This window comes from Pleurodeles waltl, chromosome 6 (assembly GCF_031143425.1).
Source record: "Pleurodeles waltl isolate 20211129_DDA chromosome 6, aPleWal1.hap1.20221129, whole genome shotgun sequence".
Taxonomy (NCBI): domain Eukaryota; kingdom Metazoa; phylum Chordata; class Amphibia; order Caudata; family Salamandridae; genus Pleurodeles; species Pleurodeles waltl.
Window position 1 is genome coordinate 1,542,470,052 of NC_090445.1, and position 27,656 is coordinate 1,542,497,707.

The following is a 27,656-nucleotide window of genomic DNA, read 5'->3' on the forward strand; positions in this document are numbered from 1 at the left end:
AATGTTCTTAGTACAGCCTGACCTACTGTGGCTTGTTGTGCAGTGAACACATCTACACAGTAGTGCTTGGTAAATGTATGAGGCGTAGACCAGGTTGCTGCCTTACATATTTCGTTCATTGGAATATTCCCTAGAAAGGCCATGGTAGCTCCTTTCTTTCTGGTTGAGTGTGCCTTTGGTGTAATAGGCAGCTCTCTTTTTGCTTTAAGATAGCAGGTTTGAATACACTTAACTATCCACCTAGCAATGCCTTGTTTTGAAATTGGATTTCCTGTATGAGGTTTTTGAAAGGCAATAAATAGTTGTTTTGTCTTCCTAATTTGTTTTGTTCTGTCAATGTAGTACATTAGTGCTCTCTTGATGTCTAATGTATGTAGTGCTCTTTCAGCTACCGAATCTGGCTGTGGGAAGAACACTGGTAATTCTACTGTTTGATTCAAGTGGAACGGTGAGATAACCTTTGGTAAGAATTTTGGATTTGTTCTTAGAACTACCTTATTCTTGTGTATTTGAATAAATGGTTCTTGTATGGTAAATGCCTGAATCTCACTCACCCTTCTTAGAGATGTGATGGCAATGAGAAATGCAACTTTCCACGTTAAGTATTGCATTTCACAAGAATGCATGGGTTCGAAAGGTGGACCCATGAGCCTTGTTAAGACAATGTTGAGGTTCCATGAAGGAACAGGTGGTGTCCTTGGTGGTATAATTCTCTTTAGGCCTTCCATAAACGCTTTAATGACAGGTATTCTAAATAGGGAAGTTGAATGAGTAGTCTGCAGGTAAGCAGATATTGCGGTGAGATGTATTTTTATGGAAGAGAAAGCTAGATTTGATTTTTGCAAATGTAGTAAATATCCTACTACATCTTTTGGAGATATGTGCAATGGTTGAATTTGATTATCATGGCAGTAACAAACAAATCTTTTCCATTTATGTGCATAGCAGTGTCTAGTGGAAGGTTTTCTAGCTTGTTTTATGACCTCCATACATTCTTGTGTGAGGTCTAAGTGTCCAAATTCTAGGATTTCAGGAGCCAAATTGCTAGATTCAGCGATGCTGGGTTTGGATGCCTGATCTGTTGTTTGTGTTGTGTTAACAGATCCGGTCTGTTGGGTAGCTTGACATGAGGTACTACTGACAGGTCTAGTAGTGTTGTATACCAAGGTTGTCTTGCCCATGTTGGTGCTATTAGTATGAGTTTGAGTTTGTTTTGACTCAATAGGTTTACTAGATATGGTAGGAGAGGGAGAGGGGGAAAAGCGTACGCAAATATCCCTGACCAATTCATCCATAGAGCATTGCCTTGGGATTGATGGTGTGGAAACCTGGATGCCAAGTTTTGGCATTTTGCGTTTTCTTTTGTTGCAAATAGATCTATTTGAGGTGTTCCCCAAATTTGAAAGTAAGTGTTCAGTATTTGGGGGTGAATTTCCCATTCGTGGACTTGTTGGTGATCCCAAGAGAGATTGTCTGCTAGCTGGTTCTGGATCCCTGGAATAAATTGTGCTATTAGGCGAATGTGGTTGTGGATTGCCCAATGCCATATTTTTTGTGTTAGGAGACACAACTGTGTCGAGTGTGTCCCCCCCTGTTTGTTTAAATAATACATTGTTGTCATGTTGTCTGTTTTGACAAGAATGTATTTGTGGGTTATCATGGGTTGAAATGCTTTTAACGCTAGAAACACTGCTAACAGTTCTAAGTGATTTATGTGAAACTCCCTTTGATGTATGTCCCATTGTCCTTGGATGCTGTGTTGATTGAGGTGTGCTCCCCACCCTGTCATGGAAGCATCCGTTGTTATGACGTATTGTGGCACTGGGACTTGGAAAGGCCGCCCTTTGTTTAAATTTGTACTGTTCCACCATAGAAGCGAGATGTATGTTTGGCGGTCTATCAACACCAGATCTAGAAGTTGACCCTGTGCCTGTGACCATTGTGATGCTAAGCATTGTTGTAAGGGCCGCATGTGCAATCTTGCGTTTGGGACAATGGCTATGCATGAAGACATCATGCCTAGGAGTTTTAATACCATCTTTGCTTGTATCTTTTGTGTTGGATACATGGCCTGTATTACCTTGTGAAATGTTTGAACCCTTTGTGGACTTGGAGTGACTATCCCTTCTGTTGTGTTGATTGTCGCTCCTAAGTATTGCTGTGTTTGACACGGCAAAAGGTGTGACTTTGCATAGTTGATGGAGAAACCCAGCTTGTGAAGGGTCTGTATGACATACTTTGTTTGACGTGAACACCTTGTTAGCGTGTTGGTCTTGATTAACCAGTCGTCTAAGTAAGGGAACACGTGTATCTGCTGCCTTCTGATATGTGCAGCTACTACTGCCAGGCATTTTGTAAAGACTCTTGGCGCAGTTGTTATTCCGAATGGCAACACTTTGAATTGGTAATGTATTCCTTTGAATACGAACCTTAGGTATTTCCTGTGGGAAGGATGTATCGGTATGTGGAAATACGCATCCATTAGGTCTAATGTTGTCATGTAGTCTTGCTGTTTGAGCAGTGGGATTACGTCTTGTAATGTGACCATGTGAAAGTGGTCTGATTTGATGTAGGTATTTAGTGTTCTGAGATCTAGTATTAGCCTCAGAGTTTTGTCCTTCTTTGGTATTAGAAAATACAGTGAGTAAACTCCTGTGTTTTTCTGTAGGCATGGTACTAATTCTATTGCGTCTTTTTGTAGTAATGCTTGAACTTCTAGTCCTAGAAGATCCATATGCTGTTTTGACATATTGTGTGTTTTCGGTGGGACGTTTGGAGGGAATTCGTGAAATTCTATGCAATAGCCATGTTGGATAATTGCTAAGACCCAAGTGTCTGTTGTTATTTCTTCCCAAGATTCGTAGAATTGGCTTAGCCTTCCCCCCACTGGTGTTGTGTGATGGGGTTGTGTGACTTGTGAGTCACTGTTTATTTTGAGGGGTTTTGGGACCTTGAAATTTTCCCCGACTTCTTGGGAATTGGCCTCCTCTATATTGTCCCCGAAAACCTCCCCTTTGATATTGACCCTGGTAGGTAGGTGGTCTTGTCTGTGAAGTGTTGGTTTCTGTGGGTTGACCCCGAAACCCTCCCCTAAAAGGTGTCTTCCGAAATGTGCCTCTGCTCTGCGGGGAGTAGAGTGCGCCCATGGCTTTGGCTGTATCGGTGTCCTTTTTTAGTTTTTCAATGGCAGTGTCCACCTCCGGCCCAAACAATTGCTGTTCATTAAACGGCATATTGAGCACAGCCTGTTGGATTTCGGGTTTGAACCCAGAAGTGCGCAGCCAAGCGTGCCTCCGTATTGTGACTGCAGTGTTTATTGTCCTTGCAGCTGAATCGGCTGCATCCATGGAAGACCGTATCTGATTGTTCTAGATACTTTGTCCCTCTTCCACCACTTGTTGCGCTCTTTTTTGGAGCTCCTTGGGAAGGTGTTCGATGAGATGTTGCATTTCATCCCAATGAGCCCTGTCGTATCTTGCCAAGAGTGCTTGCAAGTTGGCGATACGCCACTGATTTGCTGCTTGTGCTGCAACCCTTTTTCCCGCTGCATCAAACTTGCTGCTCTCCTTGTCTGGAGGTAGTGCGTCGCCTGATGTATGCGAGTTGGCTCTTTTACGAGCTGCCCCCACAACTACTGAGTCCGGTGTTAGTTGTGTTGTAAGAAATATTGGGTCTGTGGGAGGTGCCTTATATTTTTTCTCCACCCTTGGAGTTATGGCTCTGCTTTTAACTGGCTCCTGAAATATTTGTTTTGAGTGCCTTAGCATTCCTGGGAGCATGGGAAGGCTTTGATACTGGCTATGGGTGGATGACAGGGTGTTAAAGAGAAAGTCATCCTCAATAGGTTCCGAATGTAGCGAGACATTGTGGAATTCGGCTGCCCTTGCGACCACCTGTGCATATGATGTACTGTCCTCAGGTGGTGACGGTTTAGTTGGATATGAGTCTGGACTATTGTCAGACACTGGGGCGTCGTAGAGGTCCCATGCATCGGGATCATCCTGGCTCATTGTGGTATGAGCTGGTGAGTGCATCAGTGGTGGAGTTTGCGCCGGTGATGCATGTGTTGATTGTGGTGGAGAAGGTGGTGGTGTTACCTTCTTTACCACCTTTGCTTGTGGTGGCTTGTCCCCTTGTTGGAAAACAAGTTTTCTTTTCATCTTGATTGGGGGAAGAGTGGTTATCTTCCCTGTGTCTTCCTGGATGTGAAGCCTCCTTTGAGTGTAGTCAGTGTCTACAGTTTGAAGCTCTTTCCCAAATCTATGCAATTGGGTGTTTAGTCCTTGTTCCTCCGTATAGGAACTATTTTTCGGTTCTGAGGATTTTTTCGGTCCCGAAACAGTTTCGGTAGGCTTTTAGGCTCCGAAGAAGATTTCTTTGATTTCGGCGCAGTGTCTCAGTGCCGAACATCTTCGGTGCTGCTGTCTCTGCGCCGAATTTTCTCGGAGCCGGTGGCTCGGCTCCGAGGTTGCTGTGTGGCGGTATCACGACCGGAGTCGGATGACTTCGACACCAGCATGCCCTTTTTCGGTGCCTTGGCTCGGTCACCTAGTTTTTGGGTTAAGCCATGGCCTGTTGGCAGTGGCGTCCCCTGGGCCTTTGTGGACTTTTCGTGAGTCCTAATTTTCGACGTCTTACTCACGGTTATGTCTTCGGCGTCGGATTACCCTGAATCCGACTCGGGGATGGAGAACGCTTCCTCTTCGTCCTCGAACCGATGTTGTCCTGTCGGCGTGGACACCATTTGTAATCTTCTGGCTCTTCGGTCTCTGAGCGTCTTCCTCGACCGAAACGCTCGACAGGCTTCACACGTATTCTCCTTCTGTTCCGGGGACAGGCACAAGTTACAGACCAGATGTTGATCCGTATACGGATATTTGCTATGGCATTTAGGACAGAAGCGGAACGGGGTCCGTTCCATCAGTCTTGAAGTCGCACGCGGTCGGGCCGACCAGGCCCCGACGGGGGATTGAAATTACCCCGAAGGGCCACCGGAGCTCTTCAAGATTCGGTGTCGATTTGTGCTAACTAACCCGATACTGAACAAAACAATACCGACGATTTTTTCCGAGATTCTAACTAACTTTCCGACCCGAAACACGGAGCGAAAAGGAACACGTCCGAACCCGATGGCGGAAAAAAAACAATCTAAGATGGAGTCGATGCCCATGCGCAATGGAACCGAAAGGGGAGGAGTCCCTCGGTCTCGTGACTCGAAAAGACGTCTTAGAAGAAAAACAACTTGTAACACTCCGAGCCCAACACCAGACGGCGGACTGTGCACAGCATGTGTATCTGCAGCTACACATGCCATCGAACACATGTATACAGGTGGCAGAGGTTTTTACTTTTTATAGGAGAAGTCGCTCATAAATTACATTTGAATAAAACACCAATCACAAACCATTTAAAAAAGGAAAAACGTAAGCTTTCAAATGTTTATTTTCACACTGCCAACAAGACTCCAGAAGCTGCAATGTCATGGAACAGACCGGGGTTTGTATGATTAGGACTCAAGAACACAGTCCTTTTGGAGAATTACTACTACAAGACAAAACTATTTTTTTCTTCATCATAATATATTTTTGTTTATTTTAATTTTATTATTTATTCATAACCCACACAATAAAACAAACATTTTCGCTCTGGGTATAGTACAACCCACAATAATTAGATTAAACAAGTATTTGCAATGTAATGGATCTCGCATTTGCCCGAGTTAGAGCTGTTAACACTGTAAATTCCTCACTGGACTTTTCTTGCCACTTCAATTGAAAATTGAAAATGAAAAGTAAAACAGTTGACATAAGCGAACTGATTCAAAGCGCCAAGGCCACCATGAGCGTGAAGTAGAGACATAAAAGGTAAAAAGAAGTTTGCTTGCCCATCATGCAATTATCTATGTAACAGGGTTGATGTCCAAGGCGGTAACAAAACCCCCCCAAAGATGGACAAACAAAGCATTTACCAATGATAAAGGTTTTTTGAAAGGCAAGTCCGTAAACGAGTGATAGTGAAGGGCGTGCGGTGGGCAAGGTTAAAAGCCTGCAATACTTACAACAGGTCAGAGCGTTTACGTGCTCGACCCAAAAAGGACCTTTGCACAACATAAACCAGTAACTCAATCACAAAAAGGATATGCATTGAAGCTTAACCAACTAGATTTCAGTTCAGGAGATAACCGATGCAGCAGTGTTTGGCAAAGATATGATCTGATTTTCAGTCAGCTGGTTTAGAAATCTCAGTTATTTCTTACTTTAAGAATGCTAGTCAAAATGGGCTAGAATGATATTTAATTAAATGTTGCTTTGACTTCATTACTTTAATGTTAACAACAAATATACGTGCTCTCAACATCTAAAGTAATAGGCATCTGTGCTAAAAAATGACAAACGTGGGAGAAATAGGATAATGAAAATTGTCTGATTTACTTAGAATTTAAAAATCACTTTGGGAAGGAAAGATAGGAACTCCTTAACGAGTCTGATGCAACAGAAAAATGTGTGCAGTTCGAGAGCACACAACGTCTGCCAAATCATTTACATCCTAAATCAATGAAACATCTGATACAAAGGTATTCTTTCAAGATAAGCAACAGATGTCTGACCACCTGGTAGTCTTCATTCTTCATAGCAATCACCTGAGCTACAAGGGCAAGTGAGCTTTAGATTCTTTGCACCAAGGAAAAGACCACAATCATTTTCTTAGATTCGTCAGTTTTAAGATCATATGTGGTTTTCACACCAAATAGATGATTTTCTTCTTAACGATTGAAAGCTATGAATGGGTAGGAAGAGACACACTATAAAAGAGGAGAGGAGTATGATACAGCCCGGTGTAGATTGGAGAAGTTTGAGGATGAGTACCCAAAGAGCTGTGAGCTGATTCGGAACGAGACTGCCAAATGGCCCAATATTTTCGGTACTTCTGCAAAAATTAGGTGCAGTCCCAGTGGAGTGAATTAAGTGCCAGTGCCTCCGACCAGAAACCACTGACTCAAATTAACTACTGCCTGTCTTCTTACCTGAAACTACAGTTCATGGTGGGCGGGGAAGTAACCAGACAGCTTTAGCTGTAGTTTTTGTGATGCTCAGATTTCCCATGCCATAGCAAAACCTGTGGTTCCCCTGTTCCCTGCATTATGGTTATCACCCATCGCAATCAGAACGATTACCTGCATTATAGGTATCACCCATCGCAATCAGAACCCCCAGGTAGGAGGAATCTACATCCCCGCCTGAGCCAGTCTAAACTTGTCCCAGGATTCCTAGTTGGGAATGAAGCAAGCACATGCAGGAGAACAGGAGGAGCTAGATGCTCTTCTAGGATATGAGGTAGCTTTGGACATTGAAAAGCTGCCGACTTCCTGTTAGGCTGAAAGCATGCCTCAAACACCACAGTAGTACAAGCACTGACCATTTTGCTCAACGTATTCAGCTCAATAGAGAAGGGCTGTGAACCAGGGAACAAGACAGCAGAGCTGGAGTGAAACCTCTGCATGGGCACCAATCCACCTCCATGCTGGGAGGAGTTACCTTACAACTTGCTCTGTGGAAAGACTGAATACCGACTTACCTCCAAGAGGAGCTAGACTGGGACAGAAGTGATATAATCTGATCAATGAGAAAGCTTAGGCGGCACAACAGACAAAGTGCTCAAGGGGCGCCGGAATGCAGATGACCAGGAGGTGAGGATTTGGGACCAAGTTGAGGACCTGTTTCATACATAAAATTTTCAACCATGCTTTATCCTCGCTCTATGTTCAAAGGCTGATGGAATGTTAATCAGCTTTAACTTCAGTCACCCCAAGGGACAGCGAGTCTTCAAATGCCTTGGCATTTCATTGGTTTTCACAAGCCACCTTTATTCCACAACCATCTGACTGATCTCTCTAGCAGATACACATCAGAAAATATCACCACTCAAAATGAGTATCTCATAACCCTCAATATAAAAAGTTATTAGTGGCTACTGTTTGTCTTGGTGAGGAAAATGTTATTTGCCCAGTAAGCATCTGTTTGTGGCACGTGGTGCTGTAGATTCAAATGCTCTGAATACTTCCGCCATATAGTGCTGGGTCTGGAAGGTTTAAAGTTGTTTGAGTCATGAGGTGTAGTGACTCCTCCTCTTGCAGGTAATGCGCATGTTCTGGACTCCATCTTCAGATTGTTTTCCTGCAGGCGGTTATGAGTGGGGTGTATTGTAAATATGTACAATATATGCGGACCATGTATGTAAAACCTATATTAGATTACTGAAACAACCAGAGGTGTCTGGGGAGGCAGATGGGCGCATGTGAATCTACAGCACTACATGCCACAAACAGTTTCTTACTGGGTAAGTAACGTTTTCTGTTTAATGGCATGTGTGGCTGTAGGTACACATGCTCTGTATAGATTATAAAGCAGTACCTCCCCATAAGTGGTGGCTAACGTGCAGGTGTTGCAGTGTTTTGAAATAGAGTACATAGCACTGCCTGACCTACATTAGATTGTTGGTGTGCTAAAACATCCACACAGAAGTGTTTGGTGAACATGTGAGGTGCTGACCACACACCTGCCTTGCAGATGTCCACTATGGGTAGAATACCTAGAAAAGCCATAGATTCACCAAGTGTGCTCTAGGGGCAATGGGTAGTGGTCTCTTAGCTTTTGCATAACAAGTTTGTATACATTTTACAATCTTGCTATACTTGATTTAGTAACAGGGATGCCTTTATGAGGTAGAGAGAAAGCAACAAATAGTTGCTTTGTCTTTCTAAATGTTTTTTTCCCTTACTGCAGAACGTAAGTGCTCTCTTCAAATCTAATGTGTGGAGGGCTCTTTCAGCAACAGATTCAGGTTATGAAAAGAAAAGTAGCAAAGCATTTGTCTGACTGAGATGAAATTGAGATATTACTTTTGGTAGAAATCTTGGATTGGTACAAAGAACTACTTTGTATTTATGTATTTGTAAAAATGGTTTGTGTAATGTTAATGCCTGGACCTCACTTGTATAACTTAATGAAGTGATTGCAACTAGAAAAGCTACCTTCCATGAAAGAAATTCTAATGGACATGAATGCAATGGTTCAAAAGGCGGTTCCATAAGTCTAGTGAATATCACTTTAAGAGACCAGGAAAGGCACTCGAGGTGATCTTGGTGGCATCACTCTTTTAAGCACTTCCATAAAAGCTTTGATGACCGGGATTCTGGAAAGAGAAGACCTTTATCTGTTCTGGAGATACACAGTGTAGGAAGTTGGCTCTGAATGTACAGCCCATCATAATTACTTACACCACTGCCTTGAATCCAACCATCTAGTGTTTTCACTGAGTAGTCAACAAAGTCAACCCAGGTCTGGCTCGAGGATTTTTGAGCCCCCCTGAACCTAATCCTGTACTCCTCAGTGGAGAATCCAAAGCCCTCAATCAGGGTACCCTTCATGAGGTCATAAGATTCTGCATCTTTTCCAGAGAGTGTGAGGAGTCTATCCCTACACTTTCCAGTGAACATTTCCCAAAGGAGAGCACCCCAGTGAGATCTGTTCACTTTTCTGGTTACACAAGCCCTCTCAAAAGCTGTGAACCACTTGGTGATGTCATCACCATCTTCAAATTTTGTCACAATCCCTTTGGGGATTTTTAACATGTCAGGAGAATCTCTGACCCTATTTATATTGCTGCCACCATTGATGGGTCCTAGGCCCATCTCTTGTCTTTCCCTTTCTATGGCTAGGAGCTGTCTCTCTAAAGCCAATCTTTTGGCCATCCTGGCTAACAGGAGGTCATCTTCACTGAGAGCATCCTCAGTGATTTCAGAAATGTGGGACCCTCCTGTGAGGGACTCACTATTTCTGACTAACACAGTTGGAGACAGGACTTGAGGGGTCCTGTTCTCTCTATTTAGGACTGGAGGAGGGACATTGGCCTCCAAGTCACTAATTTCTTCCTCTGTGAGGTCATCATCAGAGGGGTTGGCTTTTTCAAACTCTGCCAACAGCTCCTGGAGCTGAATTTTGGTAGGTCTGGAGCCAATGGTTATTTTTTTGATATTACAGAGAGACCTTAGCTCCCTCATCTTAAGATGGAGGTAAGGTGTGGTGTCGAGTTCCACCACATTCATCTCTGTATCAGACATTATTTTGCTAAAAGTTGGAAGACTTTTTAGAGAATCTAAAACTGTTTCTAGAATCTAATTTCAAACTTTTAACAAACTTTTAAACTCTAAAAGACAATGCTAAACAGGGACTTAACACACAAGGCCCTAGCAGGACTTTTAAGAATTTAGAAAAATTTCAAATTGCAAAAATGAATTTCTAATGACAATTTTGGAATTTGTCGTGTGATCAGGTATTGGCCGAGTAGTCCAGCAAATGCAAAGTCTTGTACCCCACCGCTGATCCACCAATGTAGGAAGTTGGCTCTGTATGTGCTATTTCAAAGTAAGGAATAGCATGCACAGAGTCCAAGGGTTCCCCTTAGAGGTAAAATAGTGGTAGAAATAGATAATACTAATGCTCTATTTTGTGGTAGTGTGGTCGAGCAGTAGGCTTATCCAAGGAGTAGTGTTAAGCATTTGTTGTACATACACATAGACAATAAATGAGGTACACACACTCAGAGACAAATCCAGCCAATAGGTTTTTGTATAGAAAAATATATTTTCTAAGTTTATTTTAAGAACCACAGGTTCAAATTCTACATGTAATATCTCATTCGAAAGGTATTGCAGGTAAGTACTTTAGGAACTTCAAATCATCAAAATTGCATGTATACTTTTCAAGTTATTCACAAATAGCTGTTTTAAAAGTGGACACTTAGTGCAATTTTCACAGTTCCTAGGGGAGGTAAGTATTTGTTAGGTTAACCAGGTAAGTAAGACACTTACAGGGCTTAGTTCTTGGTCCAAGGTAGCCCACCGTTGGGGGTTCAGAGCAACCCCAAAGTCACCACACCAGCAGCTCAGGGCCGGTCAGGTGCAGAGTTCAAAGTGGTGCCCAAAACGCATAGGCTAGAATGGAGAGAAGGGGGTGCCCCGGTTCCGGTCTGCTTGCAGGTAAGTACCCGCGTCTTCGGAGGGCAGACCAGGGGGGTTTTGTAGGGCACCGGGGGGGACACAAGCCCACACAGAAATTTCACCCTCAGCGGCGCGGGGGCGGCCGGGTGCAGTGTAGAAACAAGCGTCGGGTTCGCAATGTTAGTCTATGAGAGATCTCGGGATCTCTTCAGCGCTGCAGGCAGGCAAGGGGGGGGTTCCTCGGGGAAACCTCCACTTGGGCAAGGGAGAGGGACTCCTGGGGGTCACTTCTCCAGTGAAAGTCCGGTCCTTCAGGTCCTGGGGGCTGCGGGTGCAGGGTCTCTCCCAGGCGTCGGGACTTAGGATTCAAAGAGTCGCGGTCAGGGGAAGCCTCGGGATTCCCTCTGCAGGCGGCGCTGTGGGGGCTCAGGGGGGACAGGTTTTTGTACTCACAGTCTTAGAGTAGTCCTGGGGTCCCTCCTGAGGTGTTGGATCGCCACCAGCCGAGTCGGGGTCGCCGGGTGCAGTGTTGCAAGTCTCACGCTTCTTGCGGGGAGCTTGCAGGGTTCTTTAAAGCTGCTGGAAACAAAGTTGCAGCTTTTCTTGGAGCAGGTCCGCTGTCCTCGGGAGTTTCTTGTCTTTTCGAAGCAGGGGCAGTCCTCAGAGGATGTCGAGGTCGCTGGTCCCTTTGGAAGGCGTCGCTGGAGCAGGATCTTTGGAAGGCAGGAGACAGGCCGGTGAGTTTCTGGAGCCAAGGCAGTTGTCGTCTTCTGGTCTTCCGCTGCAGGGGTTTTCAGCTGGGCAGTCCTTCTTCTTGTAGTTGCAGGAATCTAATTTTTCTAGGGTTCAGGGTAGCCCTTAAATACTAAATTTAAGGGCGTGTTTAGGTCTGGGGGGTTAGTAGCCAATGGCTACTAGCCCTGAGGGTGGGTACACCCTCTTTGTGCCTCCTCCCAAGGGGAGGGGGTCACAATCCTAACCCTATTGGGGGAATCCTCCATCTGCAAGATGGAGGATTTCTAAAAGTTAGAGTCACTTCAGCTCAGGACACCTTAGGGGCTGTCCTGACTGGCCAGTGACGACTCCTTGTTTTTCTCATTATCTTCTCCGGCCTTGCCGCCAAAAGTGGGGCCTGGCCGGAGGGGGCGGGCAACTCCACTAGCTGGAGTGTCCTGCTGGGTTGGCACAAAGGAGGTGAGCCTTTGAGGCTCACCGCCAGGTGTGACAATTCCTGCCTGGAGGAGGTGTTAGCATCTCCACCCAGTGCAGGCTTTGTTACTGGCCTCAGAGTGACAAAGGCACTCTCCCCATGGGGCCAGCAACATGTCTCGGTTTGTGGCAGGCTGCTAAAACTAGTCAGCCTACACAGATAGTCGGTTAAGTTTCAGGGGGCACCTCTAAGGTGCCCTCTGGGGTGTATTTTACAATAAAATGTACACTGGCATCAGTGTGCATTTATTGTGCTGAGAAGTTTGATACCAAACTTCCCAGTTTTCAGTGTAGCCATTATGGTGCTGTGGAGTTCGTGTTGGACAGACTCCCAGACCATATACTCTTATGGCTACCCTGCACTTACAATGTCTAAGGTTTTGTTTAGACACTGTAGGGGTACCATGCTCATGCACTGGTACCCTCACCTATGGTATAGTGCACCCTGCCTTAGGGCTGTAAGGCCTGCTAGAGGGGTGTCTTACCTATACTGCATAGGCAGTGAGAGGCTGGCATGGCACCCTGAGGGGAGTGCCATGTCGACTTACTCGTTTTGTCCTCACTAGCACACACAAGCTGGCAAGCAGTGTGTCTGTGCTGAGTGAGAGGTCTCCAGGGTGGCATAAGACATGCTGCAGCCCTTAGAGACCTTCCTTGGCATCAGGGCCCTTGGTACTAGAAGTACCAGTTACAAGGGACTTATCTGGATGCCAGGGTCTGCCAATTGTGGATACAAAAGTACAGGTTAGGGAAAGAACACTGGTGCTGGGGCCTGGTTAGCAGGCCTCAGCACACTTTCAATTGTAAACATAGCATCAGCAAAGGCAAAAAGTCAGGGGGCAACCATGCCAAGGAGGCATTTCCTTACACACAGCAATAGCTGCAACCTTACAGAAGTATATGCCAACTTTGCTGTTTGCAAGTGTAGAAGATACAAAATAATATTTTGTACGGACACCTGCAAAGGGTCCCACTTTTTAGAGATGCAAATGTGAACAAAGTGTTTCCACCTAGGGTGCTTCTTGGAGGATATCCATACATTCTTGAAGTAGATTTAGATATCCAAATGTTATGGCTTCAGGAGCAAAATTGCAAGATTCAACAAGTTTGGGTGCCTGACTTGTCCCTGGTTCTGGGTGAGAAGGTCTGGGGCTGAGGGGAAGCTTCTCATGGGGTACTATTGACAGATCCAATAGAGTGGTGAACCATGTTTGTCTTGCCCATGTGGGTGCCACTAGAATCAAGTGACCCTGTGCCTGAGACAACTGGTGTGACAGACATTCCTGCAATGGGTGCATGTGAAGATGTGCGTGTGACACTACTGCAATGCAAGAGGCCATCAATCCCAGAAGTTTTTTTTATTAGCTTCACTGGAACCCTATATTGGGACGAAAAGGAAGACTTTGTACTTGAATTCTGAATTCCGTGTAGATTTGGATAAGCTATGCCAAGCTGTGTATTTATTACAGCCCCAAGGTAGAGCTGTATCTGAAATGGGGTGAGATACAATTTCTGGAAATTGATTACGATCCCCAACCAGAGAAGCAAGTTTGTGGTTTGAATATGGTTGAGACACTGATTGTTGGAGCTGGCTTTGATAACCCAGTTGTCTAGGTAAGGGAAGACATGAATCTTCTGTCTGCAGATGTGGGACGTGCAAGACATTTTGAGAACACTCTTGGTGCTATGGTGTAGGAAGTTGGCTCTGTATGCAGTATTTCAAAGTAAGGAACAGTATGCACAGAGTCCAAGGGTTCCCCTTAGAGGTAAGATAGTGGTAAAAAGAGATAATACTAATGCTCTATTTTGTGGTAGTGTGGTCGAGCAGTAGGCTTATCAAAGGAGTAGTGTTAAGCATTTGTTGTACACACACAGGCAATAAATGAGGAACACACACTCAAAAGACAATTCCAGGCCAATAGGTTTTTGTATAGAAAAATATATTTTCTTAGTTTATTTTAAGAACCACAGGTTCAAATTTTACATGTAATACTTTAAATGAAAGGTATTGCAGGTAAGTACTTTAGGAACTTTGAATAATCAAAATAGCATATACAGTCTTCGCATAAATCACATATAGCTATTTTAAAACTAGACAGTGCAATTTTCACAGTTCCTAGGGGGAATAAGAGTTAGTTAGTTCTTGCAGGTAAGTAAACCACCTACGGGGTTCAAGTTTGGGTCCAAGGTAGCCCACCGTTCAGGGTTCAGAGCAACCCCAAAGTCACCACACCAGCAGCTCAGGGCCGGTCAGGTGCAGAGGTCAAAGTGGTGCCCAAAACGCATAGGCTTCAATGGAGAAGGGGGTGCCCCGGTTTCAGTCTGCCAGCAGGTAATTACCCGCGTCTTCGGAGGGCAGACCAGGGGGGTTTTGTAGGGCACCGGGGGGGACACAAGTTAGCACAGAAAGTACACCCTCAGCAGCACGGGGGCGGCCAGGTGCAGTGTGCAAACACGCGTCGGGTTTGTAGTTGAAATCAATGGGAGACCAAGGGGTCTCTTCAGCGATGCAGGCAGGCGGGGGGGGGGGGGGCTCCTCGGGGTAGCCACCACCTGGGCAAGGGAGAGGGCCTCCTGGGGGTCACTCCTGCACTGGAGTTCCGATCTTTCAGGTCCTGGGGGCGCAGAGTCTTTACCAGGCGTCGGGATCTGGGAAGCAGGCAGTCGCGGTCAGGGGGAGCCTCGGGATTCCCTCTGCAGGCGTCACTGTGGGGGCTCAGGGGGGGCAACTCTGGCTACTCACAGTCTCGTAGTCGCCGGGGAGTCCTCCCTGAAGTGTTGTTTCTCCACAAGTCGAGCCGGGGGCGTCGGGTGCAGAGTAGCAAGTCTCACGCTTCCGGCGGGAAACGCAGTTGTTTTAAAGTTGCTCCTTTGAAACAAAGTTGCAGTCTTGGGTGAACAGAGCCGCTGTCCTCTGGAGTTTCTTGGTCCTTCTAGAGCAGGGCAGTCCTCTGAGGATTCAGAGGTCGCTGGTCCCCGGGGAAAGCATCGCTGGAGCAGTGTCTTTAGAAGGGAGAGACAGGCCGGTAGAGCTGGGGCCAAAGCAGTTGGTGTCTCAGTCTTCTCTGCAGGGTTTTTCAGCTTAGCAGTCCTCTTCTTCTTAGGTTGCAGGAATCTGAGTTCCTAGGTTCTGGGGAGCCCCTAAATACTGAATTTAGGGGTGTGTTTAGGTCTTGGGGGTTAGTAGCCAATGGCTACTAGCCCTGAGGGTGGCTACACACTCTTTGTGCCTCCTCCCTGAGGGGAGGGGGGCACATCCCTAATCCTATTGGGGGAATCCTCCATCTGCAAGATGGAGGATTTCTAAAAGTCAGAGTCACCTCAGCTCAGGACACCTTAGGGGCTGTCCTGACTGGCCAGTGACTCCTCCTTGTTTTCTCATTATCTCTCCTGGACTTGCCGCCAAAAGTGGGGGCTGTGTCCAGGGGGCGGGCATCTCCACTAGCTGGGGTGCCCTGGGGCATTGTAACACGAAGCCTGAGCCTTTGAGGCTCACTGCTAGGTGTTACAGTTTCTGCAGGGGGGAAGTGTGAAGCATCTCCACCCAGAGCAGGCTTTTGTTTCTGTCCCCAGAGAGCACAAAGGTCCTCACCACATGGGGTCAGAAACTTGTCTCTCAGCAGCAGGCTGGCACAGACCAGTCAGTCCTGCACTGAACAATTGGGTAAAATACAGGGGGCATCTCTATGATGCCCTCTGTGTGCATTTTTTAATAAATCCAACACTGGCATCAGTGTGGGTTTATTATTCTGAGAAGTTTGATACCAAACCTCCCAGTATTCAGTGTAGCCATAATGGTGCTCTGGAGTTCGTTTTTGACAGACTCCCAGACCATCTACTCTTATGGCTACCCTGCACTTACAATGTCTAAGGTTTTGCTTAGACACTGTAGGGGCATAGTGCTCATGCACCTATGCCCTCACCTGTGGTATAGTGCACCCTGCCTTAGGGCTGTAAGGCCTGCTAGAGGGGTGACTTACCTATGCCACAGGCAGTGTGAGGTTGGCATGGCACCCTGAGGGGAGTGCCATGTCGACTTAGTCATTTTCTCCCCACCCCCACACACAAGCTGGCAAGCAGTGTGTCTGTGCTGAGTGAGGGGTCCCCAGGGTGGCATAAGACATGCTGCAGCCCTTACAGACCTTCCCTGGCATCGGGGCCCTTGGTACCAGGGGTACCAGTTACAAGGGACTTACCTGGGTGCCAGGGTTGTGCCAATTGTGGAGACAATGGTACATTTTATGTGAAAGAACACTGGTGCTGGGGCCTGGTTAGCAGGGTCCCAGCACACTTCTCAGTCAAGCCAGCGTCCGTATCAGGCAAAAAGTGGGGGGTAACTGCAACAGGGAGCTATTTCTTTACATATGGTGACCCCGAATGGCAGCACTTTGAATTGATAGCCCTCGCCTTGTATGACAAATCTGAGAAACTTGTGATGAGCTGGGTGAATAGGAATATGAAAGTAGGCGTCTTTTATATCTAGTGCTGATAGGAAATTGCCTTACTGAAGCAGGGGTAACACATCTTGAAGAGTGACCATTTGAAAATGCTCTGATATTGTGTAATGATCTAAGGGTCTGAGATCCGGAATGGGTCTTAGGGAACCATCTTTCTTGGGGATAGGAATATAAAGGGAATACATTCATGGTCCTTGAAGCTGAAAAGGAACCGGCTATATTGCTCCTTTTGCAAGCAGTGATTGAACCTCCTGTTTGAGGAGAGTAATGTGATCTTGGGAGAGATTGTGAGTGCGAGGTGCAATATTTGGAGGTATGGAACTGAGCTCCAGACAAGAACCATGTTGGATAATATCCAACACCCACTCATCTGTTGTGATGTGCTTTGAGTTTTCATAAAAACTCAAAGTGCCCTCCTGCATGTGTCTGGTGTTCAGAGGGGAGTTTAAATAAGTCACTGCTTGGAAGCAGTGGTAGATGCTCGAGGTGAAGTTGTTTTGCCTCTACCTCTAGTATTGTTTCCTCTACAGAAGCCTCTAAAGAAACCTCTGTGTGAGGATGTATGTTTCTGACCTCTACTGTATGTGGAGGATGACTAAGCTGAGAAACATTTAGAAGCCATTTTGTACTGAGGCCTACGAAAATTCCCTTGTGACTTGGTAAGTTGGAGCACACCCATAGAGTCTGCTATCTAATTATGCTTTTTCTTTTTCTACAGGGTCTGACCTACTTGGGGCCCGAACAGGTGTTTGTCAAAAGGGCAACTTAAAATTGTTCGCTGCACTTCTTGTTTAAAACCAGAGATACGAAGCCATGCATGTCGGCATAGTAGAACACTAGTGTTGATACCTCTGGCTGCGTTATCAGCAGAATCTAATGCCCAGCATAAGGAGCTATTCAATATGAACTGCTTCTCATTAACAATTTCTTGCCCCCTCTTTCTGTTTGCCCCTGGGAGGTATTGGAGCAATTTCTCCATTTCGTCCCAGTGGGCCCTATTGTACCTTGATAGGAGTCCTTGTGTATTAGTGAATCTCCAGTGGTTTGCTGTCTGAGCAGCCTCATGCTTGCCTGATGCATCAGTGAGTTTAGACTGCTTGACAGGAGGGGGTGCACCTTGTGCGGCTTGGGAGTTGACTCTTTTCCTAGCATTGGTTACGACAAGAGTCGGCTGGGATATGACTCTTACTATACACAGGGTCCATCTGAGGTGGAGGCCTTATATTGCTTCTCCAACCTCGAAGTAATAACTTGAGCCCTAATTATATCTTAGAAAATGTCACCTGCATGTCTAAGCATTCCATTAACCAATGGGAGATACTGAGTACCCTTATGAGATGTGTCTCAAAAAGGAAATCTTCCTCTATAGGGTCTGTATGTAAGGGTACCTAATGGTAAGCTGCAGCTCTCCCAACTAGTTCCTGGAAAGTAGTCATCAGGTGGTGAAGGCCTAGCAGGGTATACCTCAACATCTATATCTGTCTATGTATCAACATCATATTGACACCAGGGACCTGTGTCAGTGTGCAACTAGTCTAAGTCACCCCAAGTATCATGTGTAATGTGTGGGGAACAAGGCGAAAACTCCAAGGGATCACTATGCAATTGCTGTGGAGAGAGAATGTGGTGGTTGGTGGAGGCGGTGGAGAGCTGGTGAGCCTCTTGTATGTCCTTATCTGTCCTACTTTGCTTGACTGGAGGTGTAGAATAGTCTAAAGCCTCCTCAAATTAAAGCTGTCTTTCAGAAGGAGTGGAGATAGCAGTTTTTACCAACACACTTCCTGTTCTATGCTTGATCTGCAGCTGAAATTGCTTGCCTTGGAGCTGCTGCTTCATTTTATGGAGGATGGGTTCTGGTAGCGAATTTGGTTCCAAGCTCTCTTTGGACTCCGGTTTTTCTGGTCCTGAAGCAGAGAGTTTCTGTGCTGAATTAGTCAGGGCCAAGGCAATCGGTCTTTTCGGCGCCTAAAGAGCTGGACCCGAATGGGAGGTGGAAGATTTCTGTGCCGAGAGGGATGGTATCTGGCTCGGAGAGAAAGCAACCATTTTCAGCTTAGGTTATGTTGGCGGACGGGCGTCTGAAAAGGTTTTCTGATGCCTGCCATGGCTGGAATGCAGTGGCGGCTCGAGAGTTTTAGCTTCCAAGGTGGTATGTGTTTTCGGTCGGAGCAGGTGGTGTTTTATTCATGGTTTGTTGACCTGGGGGATCTCCCTGCATCTCAAGTGTGACTTCAGTTTTGGAGTCCGAATCTTGTATGGAGAATGCTCCTGCACTGCAGCTGAGGCCTCCTGAATCTCCTGCTCCGTGTCCAACATGGTGTCTTCGATACTGAACATTTCAGGAGTCTGTTCTATCTCCTGCCTCTGCATCGCTTCTTGGACGAACTTTTCTGTCACATAGCGTCTTTTTTTTTACTAAAGGGTTGGCAGGCCTCACAATCCTCCTCTTGTTGCTTTGGCGACAAACAGAGGATACAGACCTGATGTTTGTTGGTCAGAGGAAATTTGGAATGGCAATTCAGACAGAAATGGAAGGGCATCTGTTCCATCAGTCTTTCATTCTCCAAAGATGTAGAGTGAAGAAAATGGCCGCCTGAAGGGCCTGTGTCGAAGAATAACGTGATCAGAAACAATACCAAAGGGGTTGGAGAAGGTTTACCAAACGGAAGAGACTTATTACAGTCTAGAACTGGAGTTTTGAAAAATACAAAAGGACCTGACAGCGGAAGAAAATAATGTGAAGATGGAGTCCAGGACCATGCACATTACCAGCAAGAGGAGGAGTCACTACAGCTTGTGACTAGAAAGACTTTTTCGAACAAAATCAACTTGTAATCTTTCGGACCCAACACTAGATGGTGGTAGTATGCAGAGCATGTTTATCTATAGCCACACATGCCATCAAACCTACTGTTACCTCATGCCGAAGGTTCCCATGCCAAAATAAAATCCAGACTATAGCGAGAAGGTGCAGAGATACAAGCTCCACGGCCCTTTACAGTTCTGAGGGTCAGTAGTGCATATGGCCATTAACAAATTCAACTTGGGTTAATTTGATTTCCATTATACCCTCCTCCCCCCATTTTCTGGGAAAAGGTGACCCTTTACTGTGTGAAGCCTGGCACCATCAGCAGACTTTCATTATTTCAAATGGTGGGTTTCTGAGTAGGAGGCATGGTGATTTCCTTGTGTTAGCCCTTTAATAGTGGGAACTTGGGACCTTTTTTTTTTTTTTTTTTTTTTTTTTTTACTGATGGCCCCTCTTATCCTGCCACCTTTGTTAGTACAAAACGGGCAACCTCCAAATGGGACGTGTGTGTCAGTATCTCTTCTGGTATCAGATAAATCATCTACCATATTTTTGCAAGCACCCAAAGGCTACTAAAAGATTAGATAACCAGAAGCAATAACCGACGGATAACAATGGCAAAAGAGTGCGATATAACTGGGAGTGAACACTAGCACCAAGAAAAAGAGATTTTCAAAACTCTTAAATCATTGACTAGCCCAAAATGTTCTTGGATCTTCTGGTTTTCCTCATGGGTTATACTATTAAGTGTTCTTCTTAACTTACCTGTGATTAAATACACTCTAATTGTTGCACTAAACTGTATGTTAATTTCACTAACATACTATGTTTCTGAGTTTTTTAACACCTCCACTTCCTTCAAAAAGAAGTGACTGCTCAACCCTGATGGCCTAAGAGTCCACTGAGAAAAGGGTGCACTTGGTCAAATGGTTTCAGTAAACTCTGAATGCCCCAGAATCCCAAAAAAGTCCCATAATATATGAATGGTCAACTGGTTATCTGTCAAAGATGGAATGGTACGCGCAGGGCTATCATCATCTAAATAACAATATACAACTGAATAGGTATCACTTAACATTACATGTCACACAAATGTAAAAAGCCCCCATTCAGATAGGACCAGAGCTCGTTTGACAGGAGGAAAGTCTGCTCTGATCAAGAAAGTTCTATATCTGATATTTGAAAGGCAGCTATTTGATGTTAAGGTTTACACGATTGCATATCACTCTAACAATTATGGTTCCGGAGCAAATATGAAAGGTCAGCATCCCAATGGAACCTTTTGATTAAGTGTTCAATATGTTCTTGTACCTCACCAGGGACAGGCAAGCACAATTTTCTATTTATGAATACCAAGCTCTCATGGTGAAGAAGGAAAGGGTGCTAACTTGTAATCCTTGTTCTCCATCACTCTATTCTTTATAAATTTATTAACACCCCACCACAAACCCAAGATAACGGGATTACAAACAATTGAGGATTAATTCTTATATTCTCAAAGGAGCAAGATTTATCTTCCAACTGCCACTATGCCCTATGCTTTTCTTTTTTTAGGCTAATGTTCTTTGGTGATCAGTGTGGAGTACAGGAAGATGTTTTGAAAGTAAAGAAAGCTGGAGATTCTTTCTTTTAACTACAGTGACTTCAAGAGCAAACAAAGGCTTGGAGTAATATAGCATCCCTATGTGCCTTACTTTCATAATGGTTACAGTTGTGGCTCCTTGACCTGTGGAGAGTTTAGAAACAGACTTGCTCCCTCCATACCTAGAATCTTGTTTTCTCCTTTGTTTATGCACAGAAAGCCCTTCATCCAGAATAACATGATGCGGACACCAATTTCCTAGTTGAGATGTCTGGTTGGAACAGGAAACACTAGAGGAATCAATGGCACTACACATGATACAGCGTGCTGACTAGTCAGCTAACCCAATCCCTATTTTTACAGTGCTATTGGTCAGATAAGATTAGATTCATAAGAAAGAGTATCTAGACATGGCCATCCATTGCCTAAGTCTTTTCAAAGGAATAGTGTGGACAACAGTATAAAAAACGTTATGTAGAATGGGGTAAGGAATATGTCCACAGCAGACGTTAGCAGTCACAGAACAAACCATTTTACATTTGATTTTAATTGCTGGATTTTAAAGATGACACTTGTATCAAAGCATAAATGTTTATCTCACTTACAGCCTTGCTGTTAAATGCATAAAATTAAAGATCATCATCAATCGAAGAGACAGCAAGGAAATCCATTTGGTAAGAGCAAAGAAAATGGTGCATTGTCTGTGGTGTAAATTTTCACATCCCGATGGTATATACATTTTTAATCTGAATGCCTTCCTAATTTGAATGCTTTTATCATGTTCTGCTTTCGGTCTGTGAAGAGATAAATATGTACACTTTGTGGGCAGCAGATCTTATTGCAGCTGGGAGAGAAGAATCCTTGTGGGGAGGCTCATCTGTAGTGGAAGGATCCTCAACAAAGGGGCAAGATTATTGGTCTCCTCTTCCATTTACTAATAGACAGGACACCTTGGCAATCTGATACTGAGTGGTGCACTAATGTGAGAAAGTTGGTCACCTGTGAGACGGGTGTATTAGAACACACCGATACACACTTTGTTCTTTCAGCAAATCAAGGGACACCTACTGAAGAAGTTCATCGCAGCAGCGGAGCAGACTTGTGAAGAGACACTTGCCTTAACAAAAGGCAAAATAAACTATCACCTGACAAAATGAGAGATTTTACAACTGAGGCTATTTGATATTGAGGAAAGCTAAACAAAAAATAAAATAAAAATCAGAGCGCAACAACTTTTCCAGTAGACAATACATATAAAAATGGCAGACTGTGTGCAGAAATCCTTGCTCAGTGAGCAGAAGAAACAGTTGTCTAAATAATCTTTCTTTGCATTATGGCAAAGTGCAGCTTCTGGAACGCTTCTTTTTAAAATTATTTTTGAAGGTTTAGAATGGTGTTATCAACAAAAGTACTTCGCACTGATAATTTGCTTTGTTGGGATTCTAAAAACATTTTCCTTTCTACAAACAGGATTTCTCAAAATGATTTTCAAAAATGTATACTCAAAAGGTATTCAGTACACCTTAAATGCCTGCAACTCACCTGTGGGGTCTTCTTCTCCCTCTCCATCTGGCTCAACCTCACGGGTGATGGTGCTGATAATGTGCAGCTCAGGAAACAGAGCTACCCCCTCAGGAGTCTGGAACTCTGAGGCAGCTCGAGCAAAATGGTCAATGCCACTAAGGCTGATCTTGGGTTCCTCTGGCTGCAAAACCATGATATAACCCTCCACGTCTGGAATAGTCAAGCATGTCTCCTCATTGAAACACCTAGAACAAAACACATTTATTGAAAGCACAAGTCAGGAATGTGAAAAAAAGCAACAGAGCTCTCTTATTCATGGCATATGTTCCCTCGCTCCTGAGACCCTAAAGAAATGTGTTCTATCATTTACCTTTCTGCTCCATTCCCTTGCTCTAAACATACCTGACTGATGTGGTTATCTTTAGCCGCCTCATACCCGGTGTTGGAAACTGACGTGAGTTCAGGTACGAAATATGCTGCACGGCTCGATCAAACCTCTCAATGTCATCCCCTTCCAAAGAAAGACCAGACTGGCTGGGATTAAAGTGGATCTAAAAGAAGTAAAGCACAGGTTTTTACGGTTACTTATAAACTGAATAATTTCTAAAGACAATACACAGAAAACCTTTAGGGATTAAAATAGGAGTAGCTCAAAGGGAATACATGTAGAGAGGTAAAAGCAGAACTCTTTAGAGGGAGGAATGTTACAGTCTCAAAAATATCTGTAAATAGAGCCTTAACTGAGTGGGTATGGCACAACCCACTACTGAAAACATGGAAACTTTCACATATTATGGGATCTGGTGTCTAAATTGCTGATCTTTCAACCTGGAAATCTCAACGAGTTATAATCCCAGCTCCTACACAACCAAAGGAAAACCAAGCACTGGCAAAGCCAATAGGTCTTGCCTGTGTGAGAGCTATTGGCATTCCCAATGTCTTTTAGCCATGTTGTACACAGTGCAGCACATCACAAGCACTAAATAGGCAGACGTAAAAAGGAGTGCTCAATTCTTAAAAGCATCATCTGCTAATATCTCAAACTCCAAGTATGATTCAGCATACCTCATGGCACAATACAAACAACTATCGAAATCAAGAAAAATATATATAAATAACAAACTTCTTGACCTTAGTCTTTTTTATATGCTGGCAGAAATGTTAAGAAATTTCTGGTGGATACTATATCCTTCCACTGATTGCTCACAAGGTGCCAGCCTGAATTTAGAAACCATTACGCAGTGCAATAGCTCTCCGGCAGTGGGATGGGGACATCGTACTTTGTCAACAGCAACTCTGCTTTCCCAGGATGTAACGATATTGGAGCTGGAGTCAGTTCCTGGTACTTCTTCTGAGCCTGATTGAGGCTACCAGAGACAGAGAGCATCAACAGGAGCGACAATGCTGCCTACATGCCATTGCTGCATCCCCTGGGTACTTAAATAATGGCACAAACACTCTCAGAGGAGGAATCTACAGGAACATAAAGTATCCACTTGAAAAAAACATTGCAAGTACCTTTTACTTCCGATGAATAGGTCTTCCTCAAGATTCTCTGGATGATGAATGATTCCTAAAGCAATACTATCCAGGAGACATGATTGAATAGTACTGCTTATGGGTCAATTATATTTATTACAATTTTAATTGAACACAGTCATGCGCATACAACCCTTCGGGCCGGCGGCAGATAACAGCAGGTAAAGACTTACTCAACACAGCTCACAACCCGGGGGCCGGCAGGATTAGAAGATGTAACCATAAAGAAAAACAGAAGGAACAACCCAGAAAAAAAAGGTCTCCCTCCCCCCACACCCCAATTAGCTATGAGGCATGTGTATAGGGTGAGTCACTAAAACGTATAAGCTTAGTAAAGACCTCCTGGGCCACTTAGAAAGTGTGTCGTGAGATTAGGTCGGTGTACTATCAGCTGGGGACAAAAGACGTAAAGACTTCAGGTAGTTAGGGCAGGTGAGCTCGTTAAGTTCAGAGGAAATAATTCAGTTCAGAGGCGCCTAAGTAGTAGAGAGATCACAGTTTGGATGCCATGTAGTCAGGTATCTTCTCTGTGCTCCAGAGTGATAAAATAATCTGGTGGGTCGCTCCGAGAGTCAGAGCCATCTGCCCTCCTTTCGTGGAACATAATGGGAAGGTTAGTGGGTTGGATAGGCCCAGTGTAGCGTATGTTGAGAATCAGGGGGATCGTCGTGTTAAAGGCTAAGACGATATCGTCTATTATGCAATCCCAAAAGTGTTTTAACTTTCGACAGTGCAACATAAGATGCAACAATGTACCCATGGTCCTGCAGCCCCTCCAGCATGCTGAGGCCTTAGACGGGTCCAAACAGTAGATCCAGGTCGGTGTGAGGTACCAATATGAGATGGTTTTGTAGGCTGTTCCTATGCTGGCTGAGCTGTAGGTGGAGTGGTAAGCCTGTAAAAAATGTATCCCCTCAAAGCCTCTGTCAGTTCCCTACTGAGTTCAGCTTCCCATCTGCTTTGGCCTGGTGTTTTGGGCAGGTGGGTTTGAGTGGCTAAGAGTAAAAATATCTTGGATGTCAAGTGTTTGTCATCGTGTTTGAAAAACACCCACTTCCCAAATGGTGTGAGAGGTCTTTGAACGGGGAGTTGGATAGTGGGTTGAAGTACCCAGTGGCGCTACTGGATGTATTGTAATCTACCTGCCTCCATTAGGTCATAGTCCTCTTTGAGGCTGGCGAATGATGCCAGATGAATCGAATAAGCTCCCCACTCTCTTGCACCCCCCTGCGTGCCATAAGCTAAAGTTACCGAGGCACATGCCTGGCGCTAGGTTGGGGTTGGTGCATATAGGTGTCATGGATGAAGGAAAGGAGATTATTCCTGCCTTGAGTGCAACCGCATTCCACAACTGAAAGACCGAGCAAGTGATGGGAGGAAAAGTATAGGCTTACAGCTCTGCGTTTACAGGGGAGCCAGAGCTTCTTCCATACATGGGGACCCGACCACGGCCTGGTCCATGAAGTATCAGTGTTTCAGTAAGTGGGCGACTCCATTTGATCAGGAAGCAAAGTTGGCCCCCCCTGAAAGTAGCTAGTGAGGGATGGAACTGCCAGCCCTCCCTCCAGTTTGGGGCGATGCATTAGCGGTCTGGATAAACGTGGGGGTTTCCCATTCTGATAAATTTAAAAATTGCTGTCTGGAGAGAGTGTAGTGTATTTCTCAGTGAGATTAAGGGAGCTTTGAAAGAGATATAGAATAAGTGGGAGGATGGTAATTTTGCTTGTCGCTATGCGCCCTTATGGTGGCGCCATGCCTCCAAATCAACCAGCACAAGTTTTTGTGAGGGAGGTGTAGTTTATGTGGGCAGTTTGCGAGGCAGTGAGGGAGAGTTCAATCCCCAGGAATGGAAGGTGGGTGGACAACCAAAGAATGGGAATTGAGAGCGAAGGGTTGCTATGCATGCGGGAGGAACTGAGGGATTTAGGATTTGGGACTAATGCATGTTTACCCGTAGGCCTGATATCGTCCCAAAGCCGCTTAGTTTGTTGACTACGGCCGGGAGTGAGACCAGCGGCTCGGAGAGGGCTAAAATGACATCCTCGGCATACAAGCTAATAAGGTGATGGTCTCTGCCAAACTTGATCCCTGAAATAGTAAGGTTTGTTCGGATTTTCTGGGCCACAGGCTCCATATACATGGTGAAGAAGACGGGGGGCAGGGGGCATTACTGCCTTATCCCTCGCTGTATCTTGAAGGGTTGGAAGGACACTCCATTCACTCAGACCAAAGTCCTGGGCGAGTTGTAGGTGCATTTGAACCAGCTCATCAGCTTAGGCCTGAAGCCAAACCGAGACAGTATCTCAAATATATAGGGCCAGTGGTCCCTCTCAAAAGCCTTCTCAGTATCCATAGATAGCAGCAGTGCCTCTCGTTTAAATCAGTGGATCTTGTTGAGTAGGTGCAGGAGGCACTTTATATTGTCTCCCCACTGTCTAGTAGGAAATAAGCCTGCCTTGTCCAGGTCTGCCAGGCCAGGCATGAGGAGGTTTAAGCAATGGGCCAGGACATCGGTGAAGAGTTTAGTTTCTATACTAAGTAATGATATGGGGCGATACAACCCATTGGCAGTAGGGTCTCCGCCCTGCTTCTAAATCACTGTGATAGTTGCGTCCAGATTAGTGTCAGTGAAAGAACTGGTGTTGGCAAAAGAGTTGCATAGCCTCTTAAGGAGGGGGGCACGTTCTGTGCAAAAGGTATTGTAGAAGAGTGGCGTAAAGCCATCGGGACCCAGGGACTTCCAGAGTTTCAGGCAAGCGATGGCCGAGATTATTTCTTCTGTGCAGATAGATCTATCGAGGGCCTCCATTTTAGCTTGGGGAAGTGATGGTAAGCCGCACCCATCCAGGTAGGTGAAGAACTCTGTAGCTTAGTCAACCTCAGCTGCATTGATAGATTGGTAGAAGTCTTGAAAGGGAGTGGCTGTCTGGGGATCTGTGCGCACTTAATTTCCTTGAGAGAACCATATCAGCGGCATGGAGGTTGCTCTGGCTCTCAGTTTGTGCGCCAGAAGTTGTCCAAAGCGATTGCCTGAAACGCCCCAAACCCAACCACCCCACCCCTCCAATTACAACTTGGGGTTCAACCAAACCATGGTGTATTCATCCTGGTTGAGATCCAAGCATTTTAGCTGTAGGTGAGCCCTCTTCGATTCTCTCCATACTCTGGAGGTCCCTGTGCGTTTGTCAATCTCCTCCCATTCCGTCAGGGTCAAGGCTTCTATAATGAATGGCTCTTGTTTTGTGTTAGGGGTGTAAATGGAGGCAATTGTAGAGTGGAAGGTGCTGAGTCACATCCTATAGGCAAGCAATCGGCCTTTTGTTTCAGCGACTTTTGTGAGTATCTCTCCTGGGAAGGCTCTAAATATCAGGATAGCCACCCTTTGCTTCTTTGTCTAGGTAAAGGACCACCATTTGGTGTGCATCCAGGGTACATCTTTAGGAAGGAGAGGAGTCTCCTGTAGGAGACAGATGTGACTCTCAGACTGCTTGAGAAGTGAAAGTACAGTGGCCCGCTAGATAGGGTTGTTGAGGCCCC

The 27,656-nt window shown here is 45.2% G+C and overlaps 1 protein-coding gene across 4 annotated transcripts in view; it reads right to left on the minus strand.

Moving 5' to 3' along the window:
* Window positions 1–27,656, minus strand: part of CLSTN1 (calsyntenin 1) — a 392,368-nt gene that overhangs the window by 75,860 nt on the left and 288,852 nt on the right. For all 4 annotated transcript variants that reach the window (XM_069241167.1, XM_069241166.1, XM_069241170.1 and 1 more), the window contains 2 exons: window positions 22,983–23,131; window positions 22,599–22,825 (listed from right to left, as the gene is read on the minus strand). In XM_069241167.1, the coding sequence (XP_069097268.1) occupies window positions 22,599–22,825; window positions 22,983–23,131 (376 nt within the window). The remainder of the gene's footprint in view (window positions 1–22,598; window positions 22,826–22,982; window positions 23,132–27,656) is intronic.